This window comes from Microtus pennsylvanicus, chromosome 10 (genome assembly GCF_037038515.1).
Source record: "Microtus pennsylvanicus isolate mMicPen1 chromosome 10, mMicPen1.hap1, whole genome shotgun sequence".
Taxonomy (NCBI): domain Eukaryota; kingdom Metazoa; phylum Chordata; class Mammalia; order Rodentia; family Cricetidae; genus Microtus; species Microtus pennsylvanicus.
The window spans coordinates 49,833,600-49,860,172 of record NC_134588.1 but is presented as its reverse complement, the minus strand read 5'-3'; the positions used below and the strand labels follow the sequence as shown (position 1 = coordinate 49,860,172).

The 26,573-nt window shown below is 39.3% G+C and overlaps 2 protein-coding genes across 8 annotated transcripts in view; one reads left to right on the top strand and one right to left on the bottom strand.

The window, feature by feature from the left end:
- Ralgps2 (Ral GEF with PH domain and SH3 binding motif 2) overlaps positions 1-26,573 on the top strand; it is a 146,019-nt gene that overhangs the window by 84,211 nt on the left and 35,235 nt on the right. The window lies entirely within an intron of this gene.
- Positions 820-17,937, bottom strand: Angptl1 (angiopoietin like 1). Its single transcript, XM_075988330.1, has 5 exons — positions 17,619-17,937; positions 11,204-12,049; positions 5,069-5,262; positions 3,062-3,332; positions 820-1,488 (listed from the first exon to the last, which is right to left on the bottom strand). Exons 2-5 carry the CDS (start codon positions 12,021-12,023, stop codon positions 1,301-1,303), a joined length of 1,473 nt encoding a protein of 490 aa, XP_075844445.1. The 5' UTR covers positions 12,024-12,049; positions 17,619-17,937; the 3' UTR covers positions 820-1,300.

Genomic DNA, 26,573 nt, shown 5'->3' with positions numbered 1-26,573 from the left:
TTTTTAGTTCTTATTGCATTTTCTTTTTAATTAAGCATAAATCTCACATCTTTAAAATTTTAGCTTCACAAGTGAGTTACAGGTTAATCAGCTGTAAGAAGTGATATATTACTGGGAGGAAGCTGTTCTAGAAGGCCCCTAATAAAGGTGTTGGTTGAGAAGCTGAGTTGGACAAATTAGGACTGAGGTTTAGTCACACACACTACAAAGTGGAATTAGTTTAGACCTGCCAGGACTCTATGGGGTTTGTTTTAAGGCTGTTGTAACCTCACTGTTGAAACTGTTTTAGAACTAGCTGTAAGTATACAGTGGTACTTAGAAAGCTGTCCAGTCTTTTTTACAAGTAACAGGCAGGTTTTATTTACTTATTTTATGTTTGTTTGTTGCCACTGCCATGCCGCAAACAAACTTAGTTCTTGATACATACCAGGCATATACTCTCCCACTGAGCTGTACCCCTAGCCTGCAGCTAGATGTTTTAAGGTAAAGTTCAATAAATGGGATAAGGGAGTAATTAATACATGTAGCATCATAATTCAGATATATATATATATATATATATATATATATATATATATATATATATATAAACAAGTGGTATACTGAATATTCTGTTTTGTAATATCATTATTCTACTGCTTTTGTCATTATATAACATGATTTTGATATTAGCATATAATGAATGTCAAGAAATTAATCTGTTTTTAACATTTTCCTTTTAAGAAATGAGGGTGTTATTTATGCATTTTAAAGTGATACATATTGTACTTTGTGTCCTAAATTACTGGAAGAAAATGATTACAAGTAAAAAATGTAATTCAATTTAATAAATTTTTATTCAGTGGAAAAACGTATTTTAGTGGCAAAACTAGAGATCTTTCCCTAATTTCCTGTCTGTATTTTCATAAATAAAATGAACTGCATGACTAAAATATTAAAATTATCTTTTTCACTGGAAGTTAGAGCAATGTTATTTTTTAAATAAATCATTAAGTATCTTAAGCATGTATTTGAATTTGATTCAAAATAAAGCTAAAATTTGTTTTACTTCATGGCATATATTTACATTTACCTGTATTAAGTCAATATAGTTTTTAAAATAACATGGATTTGCATACAAATAATCTTCTGTAGCATCTTAAAGAAAAATGGAGCTGTTTTCACAGATAATTCTTTCAGTCACAGTACAATTTAGTTTACAAATTGTATCTGTAAAAATAAATTGTACCAAGTAACATGTAGTGTTTACATTTTGGGAACCAAAAAGTGAAACTCTGTGTCATTTCTTTGGAGACTGTCTTCAGTCAATAGGCTTGATCATCATCTGAACTGCCTTCAAGGAGTATGACCCGCCTCTGTATTCAGCCCAGAAAATTCCATCTTGGTGCTTGCTTCTGTAATGGCCTCCTCTGTACCACACTCCATTGAGGTTAGAGTGTGCACAGGCGTTGTACCACCAGCCTCCTTTGTGAAAGTGGGCACAGTTTCCTGCGGGAGAAATAGACATTGAAGTTCAAGTCCGTCCACACACGGCACTCTGCACCCTGGCAGGGGTGTGTGCTAGCTGTCTCCATTTGTGTCCATCCCGGTTCTCTCCTCTCTGCTCATGCCACTGGGATCCCCTTACTCATTTCACTTTATGCCTACTTTATACATTTACAGTATACATATACAATATACAATAGAGTAGATAAAATTCAGTGATTTTGTGTAAGAAATATACAGAGGAAGAGAAAGGAGAGATAGACAGGATTTACTAAGGGAGATGGTAGAGCTTGAGAGAAAATTGAAGTCTAAAAATAGCCTAGCTGGTGCTTAAAGAATTTGTGAATAGAAAGGTAGCTTTTCCAGTCCTGTCTCTCTTCCTCTTCTTTTGCCAGTAAGAAATAAATTAAAATAGTGCTTAGTGTGCTGCTAGGTAAAGTAATAATGTTTAATAAGCTGTCCAGGAAAGGCTCTTATGTGATGTCATCATCTGAATCTCTTTATGAAACAGCTTTGATGACTGCCATGTTCTGTTCCCTACTGCCAAGGTGACATACCCTACAATCCCCTGGGAAGGGATCTCATTGGGACCATGGAGGTTAGGCTGACCTTTGGGTGTGTTCTTGAGGGTCACTAAGGAATGTGGAGGTCAGGCTGGCCTGTGGGCATGTTCTTGGGTGTCATGGGGACTATGGAGGTTAGGCTGGCTTGTGGGCCTATTCTTGGGGGTCATGGTGACTATGGAGGTTAGGCTGGCCTGTGCGTGTCTTCTTGGGGGTCATTGGGCCCTGTGGAGGTTAGGCTGGCCTGTGGGCGTGTTCTTGGAGTTAACCTTGGTTAAGTTAATTGAGGTGGGAAGCTCCGCCTGCTGTGGGTGGTTAACATTCCCTAGGCAGAGGTCTGAGTTGCGCGGGAGTGAGGAAAGCAAGCTGCGCCAGTAGCATGCATACTTTCCTGGCTCTGTGCTCTTGATTACGAGTTTGATGTCACCAGCTCCCTCAAGCTCCTGCTGCAGGACTTCCTTGCTATGCTGAACTTGGAGTTGTAAGCTGAGTTGAGCCCCTCAGCCTTTCCCTGCACCGTGAGTTGGTTTTGTCAGTGTTTTATCAGAGCAACAGAAAAAGAAATGAAGAAACATTGCTTGGTCTCCATTTTCTAAGAATATTTATCAGACAAAATATTTACAGGAAAAATAATACAAATAAAGTAACTTATTTATATTATTTTGTCTCCTCTTGGAGGGAAGCTCCTAAGGGGAGAAGTTTATTTCCTTGCTGAATCTCCAACATGTACAGTTCCTGGCATATGGTACCTGTCCAGCTAGTTTGTAAGTGTTAGGCAGAGTTTCATTCCCAAGAGGATGTAGCTTGGTTTTGTTTTAGTTCTCTCAGACCTTGCTTTCCAGAGAACACTGGGGTTGCCTTAGAAATCCTAAAGACAAAGTTATATTATATTCCCTTTGACTATGTCCAAAATAACCTTTCTGAGATTTGAGAAGCATTTAATACACTTTAGTATGTTGGCGTTACTTAATGCACAGAACGTGGTGATTGTACAGCCAGTTTGGTTGTTTTACCTGTATACATATCTTTATCTCTGTCCAGTGTGGTGAATTGTTTGCCATTATGCCACATCATAGAATCCCCTGCATTCCCCTGGTAAGTTCCCAAGCGCAGTCTGTAAGATTCACTCTCGGGTTCCAGACGAAAGCTGCTATATTCTGCATAGACCTTCTTATCACTCCAGTCTTCTAATTCAATCAGCAACTTATAATTGTCTTGATTACTGAGCTTATAAATATTGTCCAGTCCGAGCCAGTACTCTCCATCAATGTTTCCAAACCCTTTCTGTTAATAAACACAGAAACAGGAACATATAGATAGTAAATGTCACTACAGCTACAAGTTAAGTTTATGCCTGGTGGTGGTGGCACACACCTTCAATCCCAGTACTAGGGAGGCAGAGGCAGGGGGAATCTCTATGAGTTCAAGGCTAGCCTGGTCTACAAGAGCTAGCTCCAGGACAGCTAGGACTATTGCACAGAAAAACCCTGTCTCAACCCCACCCACAAAATTTTTTTTAAAGACTGAGTGAGGATACTGTTTATTTAGGGTAATTTGACTTCTGTGGTAGACTGCCTTATTTCTGTAAATTTATTTCAGGGCTACACTGTCGCTTTCTTCTTCTTTGCTTTATCTTAATGTCCATACTAATTTATGTAACTTCAAGTGCTACATACAAAAAGAGTAAAGGCAAAAGGCCACAAAATTTATTGATAGCTACTAAAAGCTGACTGAACTACCTTAGTCCTTCAAAAAGGTTCCTGATCACACCCTCATCCAGAACTGTGTGTCCTCAAAGTATGTGTATATTGTTTCAATGTTAGGCAGACAGTGCATATATAAAATCATGACCATTGTTCAATCAAAATGATAGTGTGTTAGAACAAATAATCTTTAATTTTATTGTAAGTAAAAAAAAATATTGTAGTAATCTCTAAAGTTCTCCCTGTGAAAATCGTAAATTGCAATCTGAAAGAAATGGACTACCTTATTTTAATAAGCATTTGACATTGCAAGTTTGCAACAGAATAGATTTAGTAAACTTCATACTAACACTGAAGGTTTGCCTTCAAAAAGACTGCAAGGAAGGTAGGGGTGTGTGTGTGTGTGTGTGTGTGTGTGTGTGTGTGTGTGTCCATGTGTCCATGTCCATGTGTCCGTATCCCTGTGTCCTGTTGTGGCAGTAACTTGTTCAGAAATTTCCATCATTTCTGATCTAGATATATTAAGGTTTCATCCTTAACTGCTAGTAAAATTTTTCCTAAGACCAAGTAAGCACATGACACGTGGTTACTTCACAGTTTTGAGACAAGGAGTTAGCACTCTAGAAAATCTACTCTTCCTTGTCTGCTGTCCTTACTGATTGTATATACATACATATCTCCCTCACAAATTACCGTTATGAACATCAGAATTACCAGTAGACCAGCTGTACCTCCTCTAATTGATATCACATCATCTGGTTCTTCCTAGAAATCCTTGTCATGATATACACTTAAAAATAGTCCAAGAAGTGGTCAATTTTTAGAAGGTGTATACTTTGTTATTGCTTAAATACTACAATATTATAAACAGAAATGTAGTTACATAAAAAGTGTAATTGAAGGACAGGAGATATGGCTTAGTGTTTAAGAGTACTCGCTGGTTTTGATTCCCAGCACCCACATGGCAGTGCACAACTACCTGAAACTCCAGTTCCAAGGGATCTGATATCCTCTTCTCAGGACACTGTATATATATTGTGTACATAATAAATGCAGACAAAACATGCTCATACAAATAAATAGGTTTAAAATTGTTAAAGTGGAATTAAGTTATCTTTGTAAAATGTGCGTGTGTGTATAAGGTATCCATAGAAAAGGATCTCAGGTTTTATTTTCACATTTTGACTTTAGCTGTACAGCTAGAGATGGGTATAAACCTTTTGCTAGACAATGAAAATCATAGGGACAGTTATGTTTTACTGCATGGCCTGTTTACTGCCCTGCAAGACCTGCTTGCATCTTCCTGCCCTCACTTACCTTATAATTTTCCCAGTTTCTGAAGAAATTGACAGAGCCATCTGTTCTTTTCTGAATAACAGTCCAGCCCCCAGGATCCAGACTGTTGTCACACCATAGCTGCATCAGACCATTGCTGTTCTCAGGCTTAATCATGTAAATCCCGCTGGCCGAGTGCCCAGCTTCCTTTGCTTGCTGACAGTCTTTGAATGGTCCTGTAATTTAAATGTTGATTGTTGAGAAATGTAAAAGAAAAGTATTAAATAGTTCTTATCTTCATGGCTTTCTTTACAACAACCACAATTTATCTGCTCTGTACAAGTTACAAAAACTAAAATTAAAATATATATTAAAACTAAATGAAAGGGTGACTTCAGTCCCACTACCCAAAGCCTTGTTCATCTCCCATTCTTTTCTGCTTTGTATTTATAAATTTGCACTCCTAAAACACAAAGAGTATTATATTGTCTTCCATATTTAACAGGTGTTTCCTTGAAAGCTGTGGCCTTTATTCTTACACTTATGTAGTCACTAGTACTTCGGTTTTCTTCCTCTATCACATGAACATTAAAGTTTCTTCTGATTTTTGCTATAATAATTAAATTGTCCTAAATGACTTTGTCTTTATTAGCTTTACTCTTTTTTTTTTTTAATGCTTACAAAATGCTGCAGGATTGATCTGCTGGTACTACTAAACATTTTCCTGTTGCCAGACTTACAATGTCTGAACTTTATTTCAGGAGACACACAGTTTATGTTTTCAGTGGAAGTGGAGTGTTTTAGCAGTAGTGAGTATTGTGTTTCCCTTTTGGGAACTCATTCATAAAATGCTAAGAAGCTCTGGAATAAAGAAAATGCGATCTCCCAAACTTCAGTGATCTTCACTTCCCTCACACGCTAAAGATATGCGTCAGGCCAGGTTTTGAGTCACACACCTTTAATCCCAGTACTCAGGAGGCTAAGGCCAGATGTTTGCCACAAGTGCAAGGTGAGCGTAGTGCGTCCTGGACTGGCCTCGTTTCAACAGACCCTGCCTTAAAACTAGGAGAAAAAATTGTAGGAATGTTGGCCTGTCTTCCTAAAATACTGTCTGAGTTACAGCTAAAAATGATTTCCTATCATGGCTGCCCAGTGACCCTGTGTTGGCTTTGCTGTTGCACTGATAGTGGTTGTCAAGGTCATGTGAGGTGGTGCTAAGCCCTCACTCACGCGCTTGTCTTCTGTTCCCGGGTAAATGTTCTGAGTTGCTGCAGAGTGTTTGCCCTTTTGTTCCATGGTTCCAGCCATTCTGTATTTTATTCTGTGCACAAACGTCAGAGGACAACCTGCAGGAGCAAGGTCTCCTTCCATCATGTAGGTCCTGGGGACTGATCTCAGGTTGTCAGTCACATGGGCTCTTGCCTCCTAGACATTCTATTTTTAGCCAGCTAAGATTTTCAACTTTTTAAAAAGGACAGAACATGATGTTAATCATTTGTAGTCTGATTTGTACGTTGTGGAGTCCAGAGAAAATGCTCTCTAGTTCCGCCAAATGTTTCATCCTGCACAAGGGTTTAAAGTCTTTTATTTTAAAAGTGTGCACAAATTATGATTCAGAAATAAACATGTCAAATAAAGACAAAAGTTTTTAAAGCCATTTGTTAATTTTTTACTACTTTTAAATTCTGACATAACCTTTAAATATCTGCAAATAATTTAGTCAAAGTTCTTTTAAAAATTCTGTTCTATAATTATAATAGAATTACTTAAATTTTGATAAATGTGTTACATACATTGTGCTGAGAACATAGTGCTGTCCCCATTTGAGCTTCCTAAGATAATTTTATTATGTAAGTGCTCAGTGTTTCTGTCATTGGAGGGGATTCTTGGGTGGGGAGTGTGAGCTCTTCCTTCTGGGTTGCCCTGAGGATGGAGATGCCGTGTGTTATTCTTCAGACTTGATGTCTGCTGTTTTGTCTGGGCATCAGTCAAGCTTGTTAAAAAATGAATCAGCCTCTTCACTTTAAATTCAAGGAAATGGAAAAGTATGAAAAATCGAGTGTCAAATTCTCTACTCTACATTTTTATATTTCATATGTAACTTACAATTTTTTAGATTGTGTCTGTGCTATAGATTACTAGTAAAAAAATAAGATAACCTGAAAAAATGTTTAAAATGTTTAAACATAAAAGTAAAAAATGCTTTAAGGTTACAATAGGTATCTCATTTTTTTCTCTCAATTTGTTTGGCTCCTTTTTTCTCTTTTGAGGTTTTCTTAATTTTGCATTCATTATGACAGCCTCAAGACAATCACTTTAAATGTTCTTTGCTTCCTTAGTTTACTGAAATTGTTTTTTTTATTATTATTATTTTTAAATGGGGTTTCACCGTGTAACCCAGGTTGACCTGGGAGTGGTGGGGTGTGTAGTACAAGCATGTCTTAGAATCACAGCCATCCTGGCTCAATCTCTCAAATGCTGGAGGTACAGCCCTTGTCGTCTTAACTGGTTTAGTTTTTTCTTTTCAAGTCATGAGTGGATTTGAGGGTTTCAGTCAGAATATTTAGAGGTTTCCCTCCCTTTTTCTTTGACAGGCCTTGGTTTCCAGATCCTCCTGCCTCAGCCTCAAGTGCTCAGTTGGAGTGTATATATTGTGCTTATTTCTGCTCAGCGCATGGTACTTAACAGAACAGTTGTCACCAGTCACTTTCAGTCCCTTCTTTTCTCTTTCTGTTCCTGGTCTTCACGTGCAGAAGTATGTACTAAATGACTTCAGTACTTTTTTTGTAGTACATATGTGCTCATGAAGATGTTCAGTATGGCTCATCAAAGGTTAGGATATAGTCATTTCTACCACAGAGAATAAGACATTACTGAAAACCCACAAGTTATAAAAACTCATAAACTGAAAATAACAGCTGATTTTAGCCATAAGCATACTCTGAATTCTCCTGCATTACATATGGCACAAAATACTACTGCGCTTGTGGAGAATCCCGTTAATGCTGATTTCTCTCCTTTTTCTTTTCCTTGATAATGTAAGAACAACTTCACGATATAGAAGCATGTGTTGTAGTCAGGCCAGAGAAGAAAAATTACATGTCAGAGAGAGTGGGAACTTTAATTCCTACAGGGAGAGAAGTGGAAGGAAGCGTGAGGCTCCCAGTCCAGTCGCATGCTTTTATCCGTCTGCTGATACATGGTGATGTGTTTGTTCACTCACAGACAGGGACTTTATCTTTCACTGGGCATCGTGGTTTGAACCCATCTGGGGACTCTCAATTCTGATGATCATCATTTTCAGAATTTCTTCAGTTTTCTATTGTTATTTTAAGATGTATCTTTTCTGAGGGGTGGATAGAAGCTTTAGTCTGTAACTTTCCTCCTGTACAAGGACCTGAATTTGGATCCCCAGTGTTCCTGTAAAAACTAGGCAATGTCTGTAATCTCAGCGCTGGGTTGGAGGTCAGAGACAGGAAGGTCCCTGTAGCTCATTGGCCAGCCACTTTAACCAAATCAACTTTACATTTAATGAAAGACCCGATCTCAGAAAGGTGGAGCTCAGTCAGGGAGGATGCCCAGTGCCAGCTTTTGGCCACACTTACACAAGTGGGATTTTTTTTTTAATTTAAAAGAATTATGTTTTCTGAATCTAGTACAGGCTAGACTGTTTCCAGGTCCAGAGATAGCTAAGCACCCTTGAGGTGAAGTGGGAGGTGAAACAGTGTGGTAAGCATTTTGATTTCGTTTCAGCAGAACGTGGGGCAAGGACCTGACGTAACAGCTGAGATTTGAGCACGGGTTTGTTGTACTGAAGTTCCATGTATGAAAAACCTACAAGATGATGCTTTCATTTTGTACAGCATTTTCTTGACTTGTTATATAAATAAATACACACATCATTGTTTCTGCTAAAAGTGATGACGCCATTGACCTAGAAAACTGAGAGCAGCTGCATTTTTGTAATTGTACCTGCCATAGCTTGATAAAATGCAGCTCAGTTAGCTTTCTGTAAATTACATATGAACTACCATACTGATAAATCGTATACATTAAGAGCTTAATAAAACTTAAGTTTTAAAAAGGATGGGAAAGGTCAATGCTTTTTCTTTTCTAGACCTAGTGAATAATTTTGTACATGTCTTTGAAAATTAAAGGGTTTGGGTCACTAATTAATGATGATTATTTACCTAGCTTAATGATCCCCGTATGGTTTCTGCTCTTAACACTTGTTTTCATGAAAGTCTTTAGATTAATCACTTTGAGGCTCTGTGTTATCAAATCATCTAATGTGTTAGCACCTACACTTGAGACATGGTATCCAACTGCCAGAAAGAAGCTTCTGTTTTAGAATGCACTTCCCCTAGATGTGCTGTGGGTTCTTGTAAAGGTAAAATATAACTCAAGAATGTGTGCATTGCAGACACCTCCAGGCCTGTGGAGGTCGGCAAGGGCTTCAAGGAGGACCTTCAGTTTGTATCATTTGATCTCAGCCTTATTTGAATGGACAGAAGTCGCAGAATGCAAGAAAGAAAGTAGATTTGCTTTATTGAAACATTTTTATGAAGGAAACACATGAAAGGAAAATGAGAAAATGAGACTTTGTTTTTGCAGAGAATTAATAAGCAGATGTATGGTATATGGATATGTACAAAGGATGCTTATGCTTCTGCTATTTTTGCCGTGATAATTACTTCTAGCAGGAAAACGTTGGTTTGACCAAATAATTATTTTATGGCTTACTTACTCATTCTTCAAATACAATGCTCACAACATGCCAAACTTGGTCCAGCAGGGAGGCAAACAAACAAATCACAGTAACTTCAGTGTAGTGTGGTATAGAAAACAGACTCAAGAAGTGGCTCATGATTTAGAAAAAGAGCCATTTATTAATTAATGTCTGTGAGTCTGGGAAGGCACAGCATTAGTCTCTAAAGCCTTGAGGTAAACCTTGATCACCCAGATTTCAATAGAGGAAGCCTTGGTACAGGAAGTAATAGACTATCCTAATGCAGAAGTCCCGCATCTCTTAAACCAAGAGGCAGTGCTCCACTCAGGAGCAGGCATAGCCCAGATGATCTTGACATCTTGAGATGTGGGGGACCTCTAAAAGAGTGTCTTGAAGACAGCTCGTTCACGGTATGAACAAGAAAGATGTCAATGGAAAACCAGGGAAATTAGAAGACTCCAGCATGACCGTGGAAGTCCAGAAGCAGGGATCAAATGTTGGTGGGCACCTCTGCTGCGGACTGCCACCTTGTGCTGTTTCTTCCTGGCCTTTTTTATGTCCTGCCTTTGCAATAAGTAAATAGCTTCTATTGTTCTTCTGGGCATCTGAGTTTTCCGTTCAGTGTAAGGAAGAAGTTGTCATCTTGTAAAGGTTTAGGAGCCGTCTTGTAAGATGATGCTCACATCAGAGGGACAAAGAGAAACAAAGGAATCTGTTTGTTTACTGGTCCCCCCAGAGTCAACACTCAGCAGCAAAGCCATGAGAAGAAGGAACTCAGAAACTGAGGTAGAGCTCTCAGTATTAGTGTTGGGATTTTTAATGTTGACAAAAACCTTGGTTGTTTCACCTGGAAAATATGAGCCCCTTTTCTTCCTTACATAACAAAGCTAGGTTTTGTGTAGATGTTTTGAAGTTGAGAAAAACAAGACCCAGTATCTGATTAGTCACAGAGCGGTGTTAGGAATCACACTCCTGAGTGGAGATGGAACACTCCATTGCAGGCTGGAGGAGGAGGAAGAGAGCAAGATGGTAAACACTCTTTTAGATAAGGGTTAGGGAAAGAGCACAGGCGGAAGCAGAAAGGATTCTGAAGGATGGCAGGAGGTGGAGCTGTGGCTGCAGGCTCAGGTGCAGAGCGATCTCTCAGTTAGTGCAGCAGTAGCCATTCTTCTCATTGACAGCAGCCTCCATTGTGAGAATTTGGAGGGAAGAGTTCTTTTTCACAGGGAAAAAAACCAAAATTTTTTATGTAAGCACCTAGAAACTTAAGAGCAGGGAGAACAGAGATATTTTATATTAAACCCTAATACTGCTTTTAAAAATTACAATTTTAATTGAACATGTATGATATCACCACACAAGAACAAGGGCTATTTAAGAGTATTGTTGCATGAATTGAATAGCATGCCAGCTTCATTCTCCCATTTGACCAATAAGAGATAACTCACCTTCATTGATGAAAGTTACTGCTGGAATCTTGAAAGGACTTTTTGTGGAAGCTGTTGCTAGATCTGGTGGAGGCATTAAGTCTCTGGGATATCCTGGGTCCCTCTGTATCTCATTTCCCCCTAGCAGACCAGGCGTGTGCTGGTGGCTGTTAGGAATGTGTCGTGGCACAACTTGAACAAGAGGGGGAGACACTTGGGTGTCTTGTCGGGAAAATATCCTCAAGCACTGTTCTTCCAACAACGTGATTGTCACAGACTGGTTATTGACAAGATCAGTCAAGGAAGCATATTTCACCTCCAGCTCCCTGTACCTTGTTGCCATCCTCAGCATTTCCGTGGTGATGTTGAGGATTCTGTTTTCCAGCTGGGAGAGCTCCAGTGAATTATCTCTTTTGCGGATGATCTCGTGTAACAGTTGCATGTAGAGCTGAGTGACTCGAGAGTTCATGTTCCGGCTTTCCTTCCTCAGCAGCTTCACCTCATTTACGATGTTCCCATCGACATCCACCACCAGCTGCAGGACGTCTATCTCTCGTTTCTGCCTGGAAAGTACATCCTTCAGGTTCTCCAGGTCCATCCTGGTGATCATGTCTTTAATAGTACCTGCATCTTGACCTTTGGTGTTGACACAGATTGGTCCTGTTATTTTTTGTTCAGGTACCAAGAATGTATATGAACATTTCTTTGCTTCCTCTTTACCATCTGTGGCACGGGGATATCTCCTTTGGGTTATCTTTTTTATTCTGAACTGCCCTCCTTTGCAATGATCAGTGCTCAGTAGAAAGAGTAGCACACCAAGGGTCCAGACAAAAGCCTTCATTTTGAAATGAAGTTGTACCACAGCGTCTTTGGGAAAGCAGTTGAGTGAAGAGAAAATGTAAAAAGAATTAATTTACATGTGGATAAAAATCACATTGAGATTCCATCTCAAACCTGCTAAAATGGCTATTAAACACATAACAAATACTGGCAAGGATGAGGACGAAGGCACATTTTATACACAAGTAGTAGGAAAGTAAAATAGTATCGCCACTATGGGAGTCAATATAAAGGTTCCTCAAACAAGAAATAGAACAGCCAAGCCAGGCGTTAGTGACCCGATTAGTGCCATTAATCTCAGCACCCAGGAGGCAGAGGCAGGCTGGTGTCTGGGAGTAAGCTAGCCTGGTCTACAGAGCAAGTCCCAGGACAATCAAGGCTACACAGAGAAATCCTGTCTTGAAAAAGAAAAACAACATAAAGAAGAGAAAGAGAAATAGAAATGCCGTGAGGTGTTGAGCTGTTTCACTCCTGGATATCTGTCTTGAAGAACTCAAGTCAACAAACTTCAGAAATATTTGCTCACCTTTGCCTGTCGCAACACCGTTCACTATAGCTGAGTTATAGTATCATCCAAGTATCATCCATCAAGAGAAGGATGTGTGAAGAAAACATGGCATATATACACAGTGGTTCAACCATAAAGAACAAAATTAAGTCATTTGCAGAAAAATAGATGGAATTAGAGTCAGCTTTCTAAGAAAAATAGGCCAGACTCCAAAAGGAAAAATACATGGAACCTAGGTTTTATATAGACATATATGATTTTCACATCTGACATGAAAATAGGAAATTATTGGGGGAAAGAACTAGAGGAGATAATGATTTATGAAAATTATCAAAATTATATACTTGAACAAAAATATTGTGAAATCTATTGTTTTGTACAGTGGATTAAGCTAGTCATTTTTAAAGCAGTAATATTATTTTAAAGCTTCTGTATTGGTTACTTTTCTGTTGCTATGATAAAAAACAGTAACCAGAAGCCACATATGGGGGAAAGAAAATGTCCTGGTTTATACTTCAGAGAAAGAGGGAGCTGTCCTAGTGGAGAGGCTTGGTTGCAGGAGCAGGAAGCTGAGAGGTCACATGAGTAAAGGCAGCGACCTAGAAGTGGCCCCACCACCAGTGATGTTCTTCATCCAAGGGCATCTCCTAAACTGCCACAAACAGCGCCACCAGCTGAGGGCTGAGTGTAAGTACATGAACCTGTGGAGGACTTTCTTATTCTAACTGCCAGGGCATCTAAGGGACCACTGAGAGATTGTATTAGTAAATTAGATTTAACTTGAATCCTTAGATTCACTATTAAGTTGGTATTTTGGTATGTGTTTAAAGATGGGATCCCTATCTCTTGCAGCTCTTTCAGCCATCACCTTATATTGCATTTTTTTTTGTTCCAAAACTCATGGAAGTGATTTTTATCAGTGTCCATCCTGTGAAAGGCACACTTTGAGGTTCTATGAAAGCTGTTAAGACCCCCCGCCCAAAAGTGCATTCCTTTAGAAAGCTCACTCTCACGGCTATGAAAACAGTACATAATGTGTATAAGATAGTAATTAAGGCATTGCCTGGTTACTACTGCAGTCTCTTAAGTGGTCTTACTAGTCAGTGTTTCAGAGTATAGTATTGTATAAAACTAGTTAAGTTGTCTTACAGTAAACACCATGACTTTTTTTTTAACCTACCAAGTCAAACATTTCAGATTAATAAGAAGTGAACAGTTTTACCATTGCATGGTTTTGCAGCGTCTGCTTTGGAGACTGGAGACAGGATGCTCGCAGTCAATGCAGGTCATTGCGTTTCCAGATTGCAGTCGTGCATGTGCCCTGAGCTTATAGATGTTTCAGCAGGTGTTTTCTGTTAAAGTCCAGTGGGTTGTATTTAGTAAAAGAATTCCTAATTTTCAACAGCATTACCAAATTGGATATAAAGAACCTTTTTGCTCCCATGTGTGTGTATTGAAGGACAAAGCCACACTAATATTAGAAACAGCTCTATCTTGAGTTCCCTGGCCTCAGTCAGTATCTGTAGCAGCAAGACTTCAGACTGTGCACATGGACTGTGTCCTGTTGGCTGTGGCAGATAAGAAGTACTTGTTCCTCGGAATCCAGCACTGTAACTCTTCCAAGAGCCTAGACCCCTCCCTTTGTCTTCAGTTAACTCCCAGATGAGCAGTGCAGTAGAGCGGGGAGGGAGTGGGGAAGCGTATCCATGAGGTGGGTTCCTGAGCAAGCTGTTCCCATGGCACCCTGGGGCTTTTCTTACCTGCTTTTCTACCCCAGCCCTTGTTTCTTGATTTCAGAAGCCAGACCCCAAGTTGTTTATACCTAGCACCAACAACACAGCAGTAACCTAGTCGGGGCTCTTAGGGAGACACCACTCTTTTAGCCCCTTAGCAAGCCATTGTCTTCCTAACCAAATGAGGCAGGTGATTCTGATACACACCTTTAATCCCAGCACACAAAAGGCAAAGGGATCTCTGAGTTCAAGGCCAGCCTGTTTTACAGAATGAATTCCAGGACAGCTACACAGAGAAACCCTGTCTTGGGGTGGGGTGGGGGCTGTGGGGACTTAGAGTCTGAATTTCAGCCCAGGCAGAAGACACTAGAGTTGGTGCTTTTAATTAACCACTTCATCTTTTGGCTCTGCTTTCCAAACTACTTTCTATCAGGGAACTAAAAGCAGTATCGCTTAAAAAGAGAAGTCCCAGCCAGGAAAACACAAGTGGGGTTCAAATACCAGCATGTCTGTCATGACAAAAGGCATCGTGGTGTGTGCTGCTTGTGACCCTCCCTGTCCTGTTCCTTGGTTGTATAAAAGCACTTGCAGGCCGCTCTTCTGAAGTCGGTGCTGTTGTGTTAGACCCTTACTTTGCTGCTGCCATTCCTCTGCCATATGGGTTCCGTCAGTTGGTGTTTATATGGTCTAACGAAGAAGCCACACAGACACGCTGAGCTGGTGTGGAGACTGCTGCCACCTGCACTCTGAAAGCAAGTCTCCGTGGTGTGGGTGTTTTCGGTTTAGTGCTGTATTCAAAGAGGATAGATGATGAAAGGGAGCAAAGAATGGGAAGAGTGTGGGAAGTTATTTGGTGAAATAATAACATTTACATCAAAGCCTTCTCTGTTGCTGACTGGTGGCAAAAGCACACGACGAGGAGTTGAGTCCTGTTCTCTACTCTCCTGACACTGTGGGAAATACAAACCAGACGCTTTTCATTCCAGAGTGTCTTTTACTCTCCAGGAGTTACCCATACTAAAGCTGATGACAAGTTTATATTTACAGGAAATTTTTGTAATTTAAATGTAACTTTATTTTTTTAAAAAGGGAACAGTTAAAATAGAAGCCATTAGCCTCTCAGCAAAAATATATAACTTTTTCTAAATCTCTTTGTATCATTTTAATAATAGAACATAAACTCTTGACTCGTAAAATACCTTCTAGAATGAAATAAGCTACCTAGCCAAAGAAATTTTAAATTAAAGCATGAGGACTTTCTGGTGCTTTGATCTATTCTGCCTTGCATTACTCTGGTTCAGAAAATCAGTCATACGACCTAAGATGATATTAAAAGCTCCTTATGTTGTGTTTGTTTTATGCTTCCGTATTACAGCAGCGATGATCTCATTGGCCTTCAAGCAGAGCTGGAAGACACATTCATAAGTGGTAGACTAGATATGTCATGAGCAAAGAACTGATTTTTAAATTTGTTTACTATGACATTTTCTAAAAATACCCTCTTATTTAATGTTTCCCACATATGCTCAGTTTTAAAAGTGAAAGATCAGTGAGTGACTCTGCATTACCTCGTAAAACCTTTCTGTTTATGTTAAGTTTTTCCAAGGTCCCAAGAGAATGTTACAAATTAGTTACAGGACACTGAAGCTTGGATCTGCGCCTTGCCTGCTGGTTTCTAGAAAGAAAGAGAAAGTTTGTGCCGTTGTATTCATTTTCTTAGTAGTGCTTCTCTTCATGGCTGCTGTGACAAGAAATAAATGCCCTGAGACATGAAGTTAGCTGGAGAAATACTGGCCAGGTGGATGAAGTCCTTCTTGATTGTCACGTGTGTTTGAGGAACTGACCTGAGAATAGCCCTGGGAATGTCTCCAAAACAGACAAATCATTGTCTGTGCTATACACACACACACAAACACACAATGCCTACTTAAAGCATTAGAAGACCTGGTGTTGAATGAGGTCCTGCTTTTATCATGGCCAGCAATGACAGAGATGACAGTGTTTCAAATTGACTATGACCTGGAAATTTTGTCAGACTTTCCTGTAAAATATGTATTTAACAGAGCTCTCGGGATTGAGTTTTAATAATGAAGTTGAAAAAACAAAACTGAACATTATCATTATTTGTTGAAAATTCTTACCTCTAAAGATTAATAAAAGTCAGGGAACCCTCCCATCATAATAACAAACTTGGCTGTCTTTTGGTGTTGAAACTTACTATCGGTAAGTAGTAATTTCATAACTCTTATGATTAACAGGCCCCGCTAGAATATTGAGGAACACTGCATCTTAGGTATAGTTAAGGCAGGCTTTTGACCTTTCACCTTTTTCCAGTAGTTAAATCCTGAGTTCGTATAGTTAATCCTGTGACCCTAATATTCTCAATCCTGACCTCAGGTTTGCATTATTTATTTGTATCAGTAGTTACTTTTGCAACTAATTCAAATTAGAAGCAGTTTTAATCTGTTGTGAAAATGAAATTTCTGTTGTAGGTAAATTTAGGAAACTCTAAAATGATTAATCATAACAAGAAATACCGTCATAGGTTAACTTAAAGTCTCATAAGAGTTTTGTTCTGTTGTGATTGAGATTTTGTTGCAAACATTCAGCCAACTGGCTCTTGGCTTTGTTTTGTAGCCATACTTTGAAAATCCCAGTAGTCAGTGCACATCTTTACACACACACACACCATCGTCCGGAAGAGAAAATCCCAGTAGTCAGTGCACATCTTTACACACACACACACCATCGTCCGGAAGAGAAAATCCCAGTAGTCAGTGCACATCTTTACACACACACACACACCATCGTCCGGAAGAGAAAATCCCAATAGTCAGTGCACATCTTTACACACACACACACACCATCGTCCGGAAGAGAAAATCCCAACAGTCAGTGCACATCTTTACACACACACACACACCATCGTCCGGAAGAGAAAATCCCAATAGTCAGTGCACATCTTTACACACACACACACACACACACACACACACCATCGTCCGGAAGAGAAGCTCGCCGTGCTCACAGTTCTTTAGTTTACGTCCTTTGTTGCTGACTGTGCTGCGTGAGCCTTTGGCATTAATGAGTTACTTGTGGGATTCCCTAGTGTCGCTGAAGCGTTTGTTTTCATAAACCCAGCATGAATGTATCTGTCTGTAGTCACTCTGGCTCAGACCTCAGCAATACATTAACCATCATGAGTACTTTTCTACAGAAAGATACAAAACAAAACCTTCAGATGCAAATCAGCATCTTCTAGAGATCCTTGGGAGATCTCATAATTTCTAGTACAAAGGAAAATTAGGCATTTAACATAGAATTTTGAATAAATATAAGAGAAACATTAAAATACCTTTTGTGTCTGCTGGAAAGTAAATCCGGAAACTTCGTCCTTACCCTTGCTCTCTAAAAGATCAGTGTAGAAGTCTGTTGGTCTCTGACTTCAGTGGCAACTGCATTTTTCTTTCTGACCGTTGAATCCAAGCAATAAGGAACTTGGTTTTGTAGTACTACTTTGACAGGCCACCTGTGTGATTTGGGGCTGTCTGTGGACTTTCTCTAATCCAGCAGAGAATGCATTGTGCTGTGCTGTTTGCAGCATGGAGAAGCTTCAGTAACCAGCCGCAGCTGACAAACTGTCCGCACAGCACAGTACTCCGGCAGAGTGATTCCCTCTTGTTCTCAGTAGACTCAAGTTCAGCCCACATATTACGTCATTAAAAAACTGCTGGAGCCGGGGAGGGGGTGGAAATCTCCTGCTTAGGATTTCCTCTATGTGGGGAGGGGGAGCTGGAGCAGCGGGAGGTTGAATAGCTCTGAACAAGGAGAGATTGTGTGCAGGTTGAAGGAAGGGCACCATCTGGAAACAGACTATCGTAGTTCAGCAGGCAATTATAAAATAAACATTGTAGTCTGCTGGCCACAGAGCTGTTGAAAAAATAGCACTCCACTTTAGAAGTAGCGTTGAGCTTAGGGAGCTAGACTTTCCCGGGAAGCAGCCACCTAACATTCAATCATGTACAGCCTCGGGGAATGTCTAAACATTTTATTCCAGTGTTGCTGTTTCAGGACATTTTAAACTTTCAAGATATTGTAACGAATTATGTAATGTTTCTTAAAAGAAAACTGCATTTATAGCTGGACCTTTAATCCCAGCACCCGGAAGGCAGAGGCAGTCGGATCCCTATAAATTTGAGGCCAGCTTGGAATGCACACAGTAAGCTCCAGACCAACCAGGGCTAATGAGTGAGAACCTAACTCAGGAAAAAAAAATACACACACAAAACTTGCTTTAATATGTAACTACCTTAAAACAAGTGAAATTGATGATAAATCTAGTGAGGTTTTTTAATTTTCAATTCTGTGTTACATAATTAGTGCTTCTTTCCATCTTAAGTTCTCTGTTATGTAATAATGCTTGCTTACAAAATTATGCCTGTCCTAGTTAGGATAGTTGTCGCTGGGAAGAAACACCATAACCAAAACAACTTAGGGAGGAAAGGGTTGATGTGGCTTACATTTCACATCACAGTCCCTCAGCAAAGGGATTAGGACCCGGAGGCAGGACAGGTGCTGCCTACTGACTTGCTCCTTCTGTCTTCCTCAGCCTGCTCTCAGAGCACCCACCAGCCCAGGGGGGCTGGGGCCTCCCACATCAATCACTGATTAAGAAATTGTCCTACAAATCTGCCTACAGCCAGATCTTAAAGAGGCATTTTCTCAATTCAGGCTCTCTCCTCTCGAATGACTCTAGTTTGTGCCAAGTTGACTTAAAACTAGTCAATATAATGCCTATTATTACCTATTATAATGCCTTAAATTGTCTATATAAGACAGTAACAAGATAAGTGGATAAAAGCATTATGACTCAGACAAATGAAATACCAGTTTATACCTATAAATTGCCACAAATTAAAATAGCAGTTCTTGACACAAAGTGCAGCAGTAGAAACCTACACCCTGTCAGTGTGCGTATGGGTTGATAAAACTTTGAAAACAGTATTGGTGTCATCACCTGAAGCTGAGTAATGAAATACCTTACAGCATGAGCAGGTCTTTGCTGGAGTGAGTGTGTAGATGTACACACATCCTAGAGAAAGATCTTCACGTGTGTTCTGTACATTCATATCTATAGTAACCAGAGAGCGAAGGAAGTAACTTGAAAATCTGTAAAATGTCTAAGGTGTAATATAATCATACATCAGTTTATTCTCAATTTAAGGAATTATAAAACCATTTAAAATCAAAATAGTAACAAAATGATGTAAAGTAATCATGGAAGACCATATTTTAAAATTATATTTAATGAAGTCTTACAAAATTATTTGTAATATAACAGGCTTTGTTTTTTTACATATATGAAGAGAGTGTATGCGTGTGTGCGTGCACTGTCACTGAGATTGTCATATAGATTGCCTATAGATTTAATGATAAGGTAGAAGGGTGAAGTCAGCCAGTGTAGTCCAGACTCACATCCTGTCTCTGCCTCAAAGCTGTGTATGATCCCGTCATCTGGGGATGACATTTTCTTGTGTGGACCCGTTTCACTGTGTCCTTCAGCCTTGCCTTTGTATCCTGTATTGCTGGCTGGTATATAGGGCTGACACCTGTGGCATTTCTTTGAGCAGTCTGTAAGCTCTTCCCAGGATACGCTAGTCCCTAAATTGATTGGTCTTTCACATATACTAGCTATACAAGTTAAAGGTAGCTTTTAAAAGATAAATTCAGCTGGTGAGATGGCTCAGCAGGTTGGAACAGTTGCTACCAAGCCTGTCAAGATGTTGAGTCCCATCTCCAAGACTCACATGGTAGGAGGAGAGAATGCACCTGGCAAGTTGTCGTCTGACCTGCATATGTACAACATGGCCTGTGCATGCCCACATACATACATGAATATAAATTTGTGATTTTTTTATGCAAGTATAAAGTCTTGTCAAAATGTTTATTTAAATCCTTAAATATTAAAAAGAACTGGGAAGATATAACCATTTCAATAAGTAATTCCAAGAAATACACTTAGAGGTAAAGAATACTGACAAGTGTACAAATAATTGCAAATTAACAATCACAGGACAGTAATCACATAATTTATCTTCATTGCTGTGACCAAGAATTTCAACAGCTTGAAAGTATAAAGTAGCCTAGAGTTTCCGAAAGTATGCACCTGAGATAGGACACCTTGGAGTGCTTCCTAACCTCATTCACAGTCTTCCAGAATTTTTCCTGAACTATACAAACTGTGTGCATCAGATATTAATTACTTCAAAATAGAATAGAATGAAGGCTAAAATATGTACACTATTCTTTGCTGCCCTTTGGGGATGTTTGTTGAAGGGAATCTCTTAAAGGGAGGCAGCAAGGGGTCTTCCTGAAGAGAGCAGCAGACTGAAAGGAAAGGTTGCTTTGATTTTACATCGTAGGGTGAGACAAGGATGTGCACTGTGTCTCGGGAGTGAGTGATGGAAAGGCGGGGTGGCGTCCACACGCACACAGTTAGCTCCACTAAGAATAATCATCTGGATTTGGAAAGGAGAGGGAGGGGAGGGTCTTTTCCTGTGGGTAGTAGTTTTTATTAGATGTGCTCAGCTCAGTCTGCGTTATCTAGTGCTTGTGTGAGCAGATGACTGAGCACCCACAGATGGAATGCATGGTCACACCTCTAGAACAAAACCATTACATGTTGAGTTTGCTTTAAAACTTCATATAAAGAATTTTCATCAGAGGTAGACAATTATAGTGCTTTTTTGTTGCTCATTTTAAGACATCATAAAGTTTAATGGTAAATACATCTAAGAATATACTTTGATTTATACTTTATTTCAACAGTTTTCTAAATACTTACTGACCTTTTATGTATTGGCATTCATATAAAAGAGCACATAATGATCCAAATGCAAATCAGAACAACAAATTTTAGGCTCTAGAACTGTGCAAAATTTTATACAATTAGAAACAATAACATCAAAATACTCATGCAGATAATGTTCATTTAAAAGTAAATATTTTGTCTTTTACAAATTTTACACTTCTATAGTTAATATCAGTAAACATCATTCTTAAATCTCTTTAATTTTGTATATAAAATTAAAATACCCTTACTTAGCATTTCTAAGTTAACATGTTTTTCAAATAAAGACATTACTATCATATTAAATAGCACAGAGTTACCAAATCGTAGACTTAAAATCAGTGACACAAATCACATATACAGAAGGTAACATATCAAATGCAGTGTTGGGTAAGGAATTAGAGTACAGTGCCCTATCAGCTGTATATAAAAGGTAGAACCTCATTCAGTCCCGGTCCAGTTGGATTTGGTGAGCTCCCATTAGAACAGACACACTGTCTCAGTGGGTGGACCAACCCTCGTGGTCCAGACTTCCTTGCTCATCTTCTCCCTCCTTCTGCTCTTCAACTGGACCTTGGGGGCTCGGTCTGTTGCTCTGATGAGGATCTCTGTCTCTATCTCCATCCGTCGCAGGATGAAGATTCTATGGTGATATTCGAGATAATCATCAGTGTGATAGTGGGGCAAGGCACTCTACTCTGCTGCCCAAGGACCTAGCTGGGGACAACCCCGTGGACACCGGGAATACCCTCTAGAGCCAAGTCTCTTGCCAACCATAAAATGGCTCCCTTAATGTAGATACCTTCTTCCCTGCTTCTATATCCACCCTTCCTCATCTCCACCCTCCCACTCCCCCAAGCTCTCTCTAGTCTTTCCTTTCTCCCTTCTCTCCTCCTCTCCCCTTCCCCAACCCCTCCCCTACCCCCACCCCCATGCTCCCAACTTTTGCCCGGCAATCTTGTTTGCTTCCAATTTCCAGGAGGATCTATATAAGCTTTTCTTTGGGTTCACCTTGTTATTTGGCTTCTCTAGGCTTGCAAACTAAGGCTTAATGTCCTTTGTTTATGGCTAGAGTCCACTAATGAGTGAGTACATACCATATTCATCTTTTTGAGTTTGGGTTATCTCACTCAGGATAGTGTTTTCTATTTCCATCCATTTGCATGCAAAATTCAAAATGTCATTATTTTTTACCGCTGAGTAGTACCCCCGCCTTTCCCTCTTGGGTACTGGAATTATAAAGCTATATAATAAGGGTAGCGCAAAACTTTCTTTTTTTAATATCCAGTGTGCTGGATAATTTTATGTCAACTTAACACAAAATAAGTCATTTGAGAGGAAGGAAATGCTTCCATAAGATAGAACTGTGGGCAAGCCTGAAGGATGTGTGAAGCACAATTAATAAAAGTTTAGAGTCAGAAATTGGGTTCAGGGGTCTGAAGAGATGGCTCAGTGGTTAAGAGGATTGCCTGCTCTTCCAAAGGTCTTGAGTTCAATTCCCAGCAACCACAGGATGGCTCACAACCATCTGTAGTGAGGTGTGGTGCCCCCTTCTGGCCTGCAGGCATACACACAGACAGAATATTATATACATAATAAATAAATAAATAAATATTTTTTTAAAAAAAAAGAAGAAATTGGGTTCAACCTCAAGATCCGAAAAGCAAAACATCCAGCCACTGGCTCTTACCTCAAACTCAACCTGACATGACAATTCTGCCTGCCAAAATCTCAGAATGAGACTGTGAGCTGTTTTCCTCTCTCCCCCATCTTATATTTCTTTTTAGGTCTGAGGTTAAAGGCATACACCATTGGGATTAAAGATATGCACCACCCAATTTCTATTGCAACTAGTGTGACTCCTGGGATTAAAGTTGTGTGTTATCATAACCTGGTCTGTAAGGCTGACCAGTGGGACTGTTTTACTCTCAGATCTTCAGGCAGTCTTTATTTATTAAAACTCAATTGAAATGCTAAAAAAAAAAAACAAGTAGAACCTTAATCATTGTGTTACAGAAGGATGAGGGAGACTGTAGGTGGGCCCTGCTTTATCGGGTGGTGCCAGAAAGCATGTCCCATGACCTCAGCAGAAAGTGGGGAAGAAGCCCAGTCTTCAAGTAACGGTCTTATTGGCCCTTGTTTTACTCATACTATAGGAATTCCAAGAAAACTGAAGCGGTTTTGGCCAGTTACTGATTATAAATGCTGTCTATCTCATTTTTTAAAATCTCTGAATAGGGAATTTCTAGTCTTTCAAGGGCCTAAGAAAGAAACCGTGTCTCTACCATTCTGAATATAAATTGTGAAGTTGGTAGCCCTCTGGCGTCATTGTTGGTAAGATTGCAGGGTAGCTCAGCTCCCTACAGCTCAGTGAGAATGTCAGCAGCATGTAGATGCTCTCAGTGCCCACATGTGACTACTGCTTCCAGTTCATGGTACTTAACATAATACTTAAGTAGGTGTACCGTAAACTGTTTCTTTCCGGAGAAGTTAAATTACTAGCCTTGTGTATTACAAACTGATGGACTAGAAAGGCAGAGAGAGAGAGAGAGAGAGAGAGAGAGAGAGAGAGAGAGAGAGAGAGAGAGAGATGCTTGTTTTTACAGCTGGTGTTTAAATTTGGGGCATTTCCAATCCTTCAGTTTCAGTAAGTGGTCAGAGGTGATGTTGTGGAAGTTATAAGTGTAAATATCCACTGTTAAACCTTTCCTGATCTACCTGAGCAGTTACAAGATAATTCAGAACAGTAACAGTGAACTGAAGGGGGCGGTGGTGGTGCACGCCTTTAATCCCAGCACTCGGGAGGCAGAGGCAGGTGGATCTCTGTGAGTTCGAGGCCAGCCTGGTCTACAAGAGCTAGTTCCAGGACAGGAACCAAAAAGCTACGGAGAAACCCTGTCTCGAAAAATCAAAAAAAACAAACAAACAAAAAAAAAAACAGTGAACTTAAAATTACCCTGATTTAGGCTGGGATGGCAGAATGAACCCTCTGATTCCAGATACTGTGGTTCTGTTGGGGTGAATTATTTGTAGTTTGGTTTGGTTTGGTTTTTGCTTGTTTTGTTGATGTTTCTGATGACTTCAGGAACTTAGACAGGAGCTGCTAGAGCTGGGTTCTTGCAGCAGTGTTTCCCTCGCTCCTATTATCAAAGCAATAGCCACATAAAAACCAGCAATACCATTGGTAGATACCATAAAAATACATGTGCTTACTCCATCTTCAAACCTAAAAACCTGCATTTTAGACAGGATGCAGCCTGTTCATAAACACCAGCCATATAAGAGGACCCTGAGGCATTACTGCAAAGAGAAAAACATCTCCTAATTTTTATGATACAAACTCTTTACAGTTATCAAATGTCAGTCTTTGGAAATGTAGACCAAGTCTGTAGAACTAATGTTTTTGCTAATGTTTCATATTGTTAAATATTTGATTATAAAAATCTAGCCAGGCAGTGGTAGCACACAACTTTGATCCCAACATTCAGGAAGCAGAGGCAGATGGATTTCTGTGTGTTCGAGTCCAGCCTGGTTTAAGTTCCAGGACTGCTAGGGCTAGACATAGAAAACCATTCTTGAAAACAAAAAATAAAAAGTCTGAAAAATGTTATTTTAGTAATATACTTCTATATTTTAGAAGTGATGCAGATGTAATAGAGAAAAGCTGTCTAGTCAATCCATAATTACATAATTCTCAGCTGGTTTATAACCTTTTATTTTGGAACTTCAGTAATTTATAACTGCCACATTTACAGAGACGCTACTGAATGAAAGCAGATTGGTTTCATGTTGTGAACAATGTTCGTTTATTTAATTCATGTATGATATTTGGTTGTCAAGTTTAGGAAAATTATTATAGCTTCATTCAGTTAAACTTAAATTTTATATGATCCTGTTAGACGCTTAAGTACAGCTCGGTAGGTCACTAAAATTACTGTCTGGATGTAAAGTGAAATTTTGCATTCCAATTTTACATTATAATTTTCTCCCAAATATATCAACTATAAAAGTGTATTAGAGTTTTCTCTTTTTCACATTAAATAATCTATTTAGGACTTTGATAGAGTTGACTTCTAGTCTGTGATTAATTTGGTGGTCATAGTGGTAATGTCAGCTATTCAAGTTTATGTTCTAAAAGTATTTTTAAAGATAAGAAAGCATAGGACTTAAAACTTCTGAATAGGTTTTCATTTGAACACTTCATGAAAAAATGTTTAAATAACTTGAAGAATACTGTAAAAAAAAAAAAAAAACAGTGTGGCAGGGAGGTTGTGAGAGGAAGGAGAGCATGTACTGGGAGAGGCAGCAAGCTAGCCAGGCCTCTGCGCTGTGCTGGGCGCCACCTCTTGTCTAGTGTCATCACAGAGAACAAATGAATTTATAGTCCTGAATAAATGTGATATGAGCAAATTCAAAGCAGCTGGAATGTTTTTAAGTTAATGGTTATGAATAACATCAGCTTATCATAGGGCACGGTAAAGGTCCGAGGGCAGCTCCTGAGGACGTGCTATCCCCAGCAAGTCCCAGAGTGGTGGACCCGTCTTCTCAGAGCTGTAGATTTCAGGTTCTTCTCTGTGAAAACATACTAAATAGTTTCTAAATTTCTTTCAGGAATTTATATGGAAACTAGGGAATAATTGACACTGAGCTAGACTTAAAAGGTAAAGGATTTGATTTCACTGACCTGTATCTACAAGTAGTAGAAGAGAATGCCCAACAGGAAAACTGGGGGCTTGTTTAGAAGGCATGGGCCCAAGTCCTGACAGTTCATGAATCACGAAGGCAAAAGTAGGGAAATGGATATGCTTCTCTCCAGTGACAGTTTTCTTTTGTATTTTCTCTGTGTGTAGTGAACTCCTGGGAAATATTTTTGAATATTAATATTTTGAATATTAATAATTAATAATAACTGCCTATGTTCAGTACTGATATGACCAAAAGATATGTCATTCTCACTGATACCAGAAAACATGAAGATGGCTAGGAAATTAACTTCAGTTTGTGGTCATAAAAATGATTTTAGAAACTCAGTTGCTGATCTTTAAAATAAATAAAATACCTGCATCTACACGATTGAAACTCTCTTCATAGCTGAGACTGTCAGCTCTAAACAAGGGTATGAGAAAGCATTAACTTCCCCATGGAAGGCATTGCTGTATTGACTTGGGGAAGTTTCATTAGATAAAATAAAAACTGAGAACTGGTAATAGTTGAATGCATGTAATTACTGAGATTCAGAGATAAAATGGCCATCTCTTGCCACTTCAAGAACTCAGTCTCTTTATCCTTTTGTGTGTGCTGGATTTTTGATTGCAGCCTAATCTATGCTTGGAAAACAACATAAGGAGTCTTTACAAGGAACTTAGGTTTGTATGGCTTGACCCCAGCTCTAGAAGTCTCAACCCCAAGAGATCATGTTATTATATTAATATATTCTAATATGACATGCTAGAGAACATC

Excerpts from the sequence above, each read along its gene's own strand:
- Angptl1 (XM_075988330.1), bottom strand. The coding sequence starts at position 12,023 with ATGAAGGCTTTTGTCTGGACCCTTGGTGTGCTACTCTTTCTACTGAGC. Across the intron at positions 5,263-11,203 it reads AGTAACTTTCATCAATGAAG|GACCATTCAAAGACTGTCAG; the intron begins GTGAGTTATCTC and ends TTTAAATTACAG. Across the intron at positions 1,489-3,061 it reads AGATAAAGATATGTATACAG|GAAACTGTGCCCACTTTCAC; the intron begins GTAAAACAACCA and ends TTTCTCCCGCAG.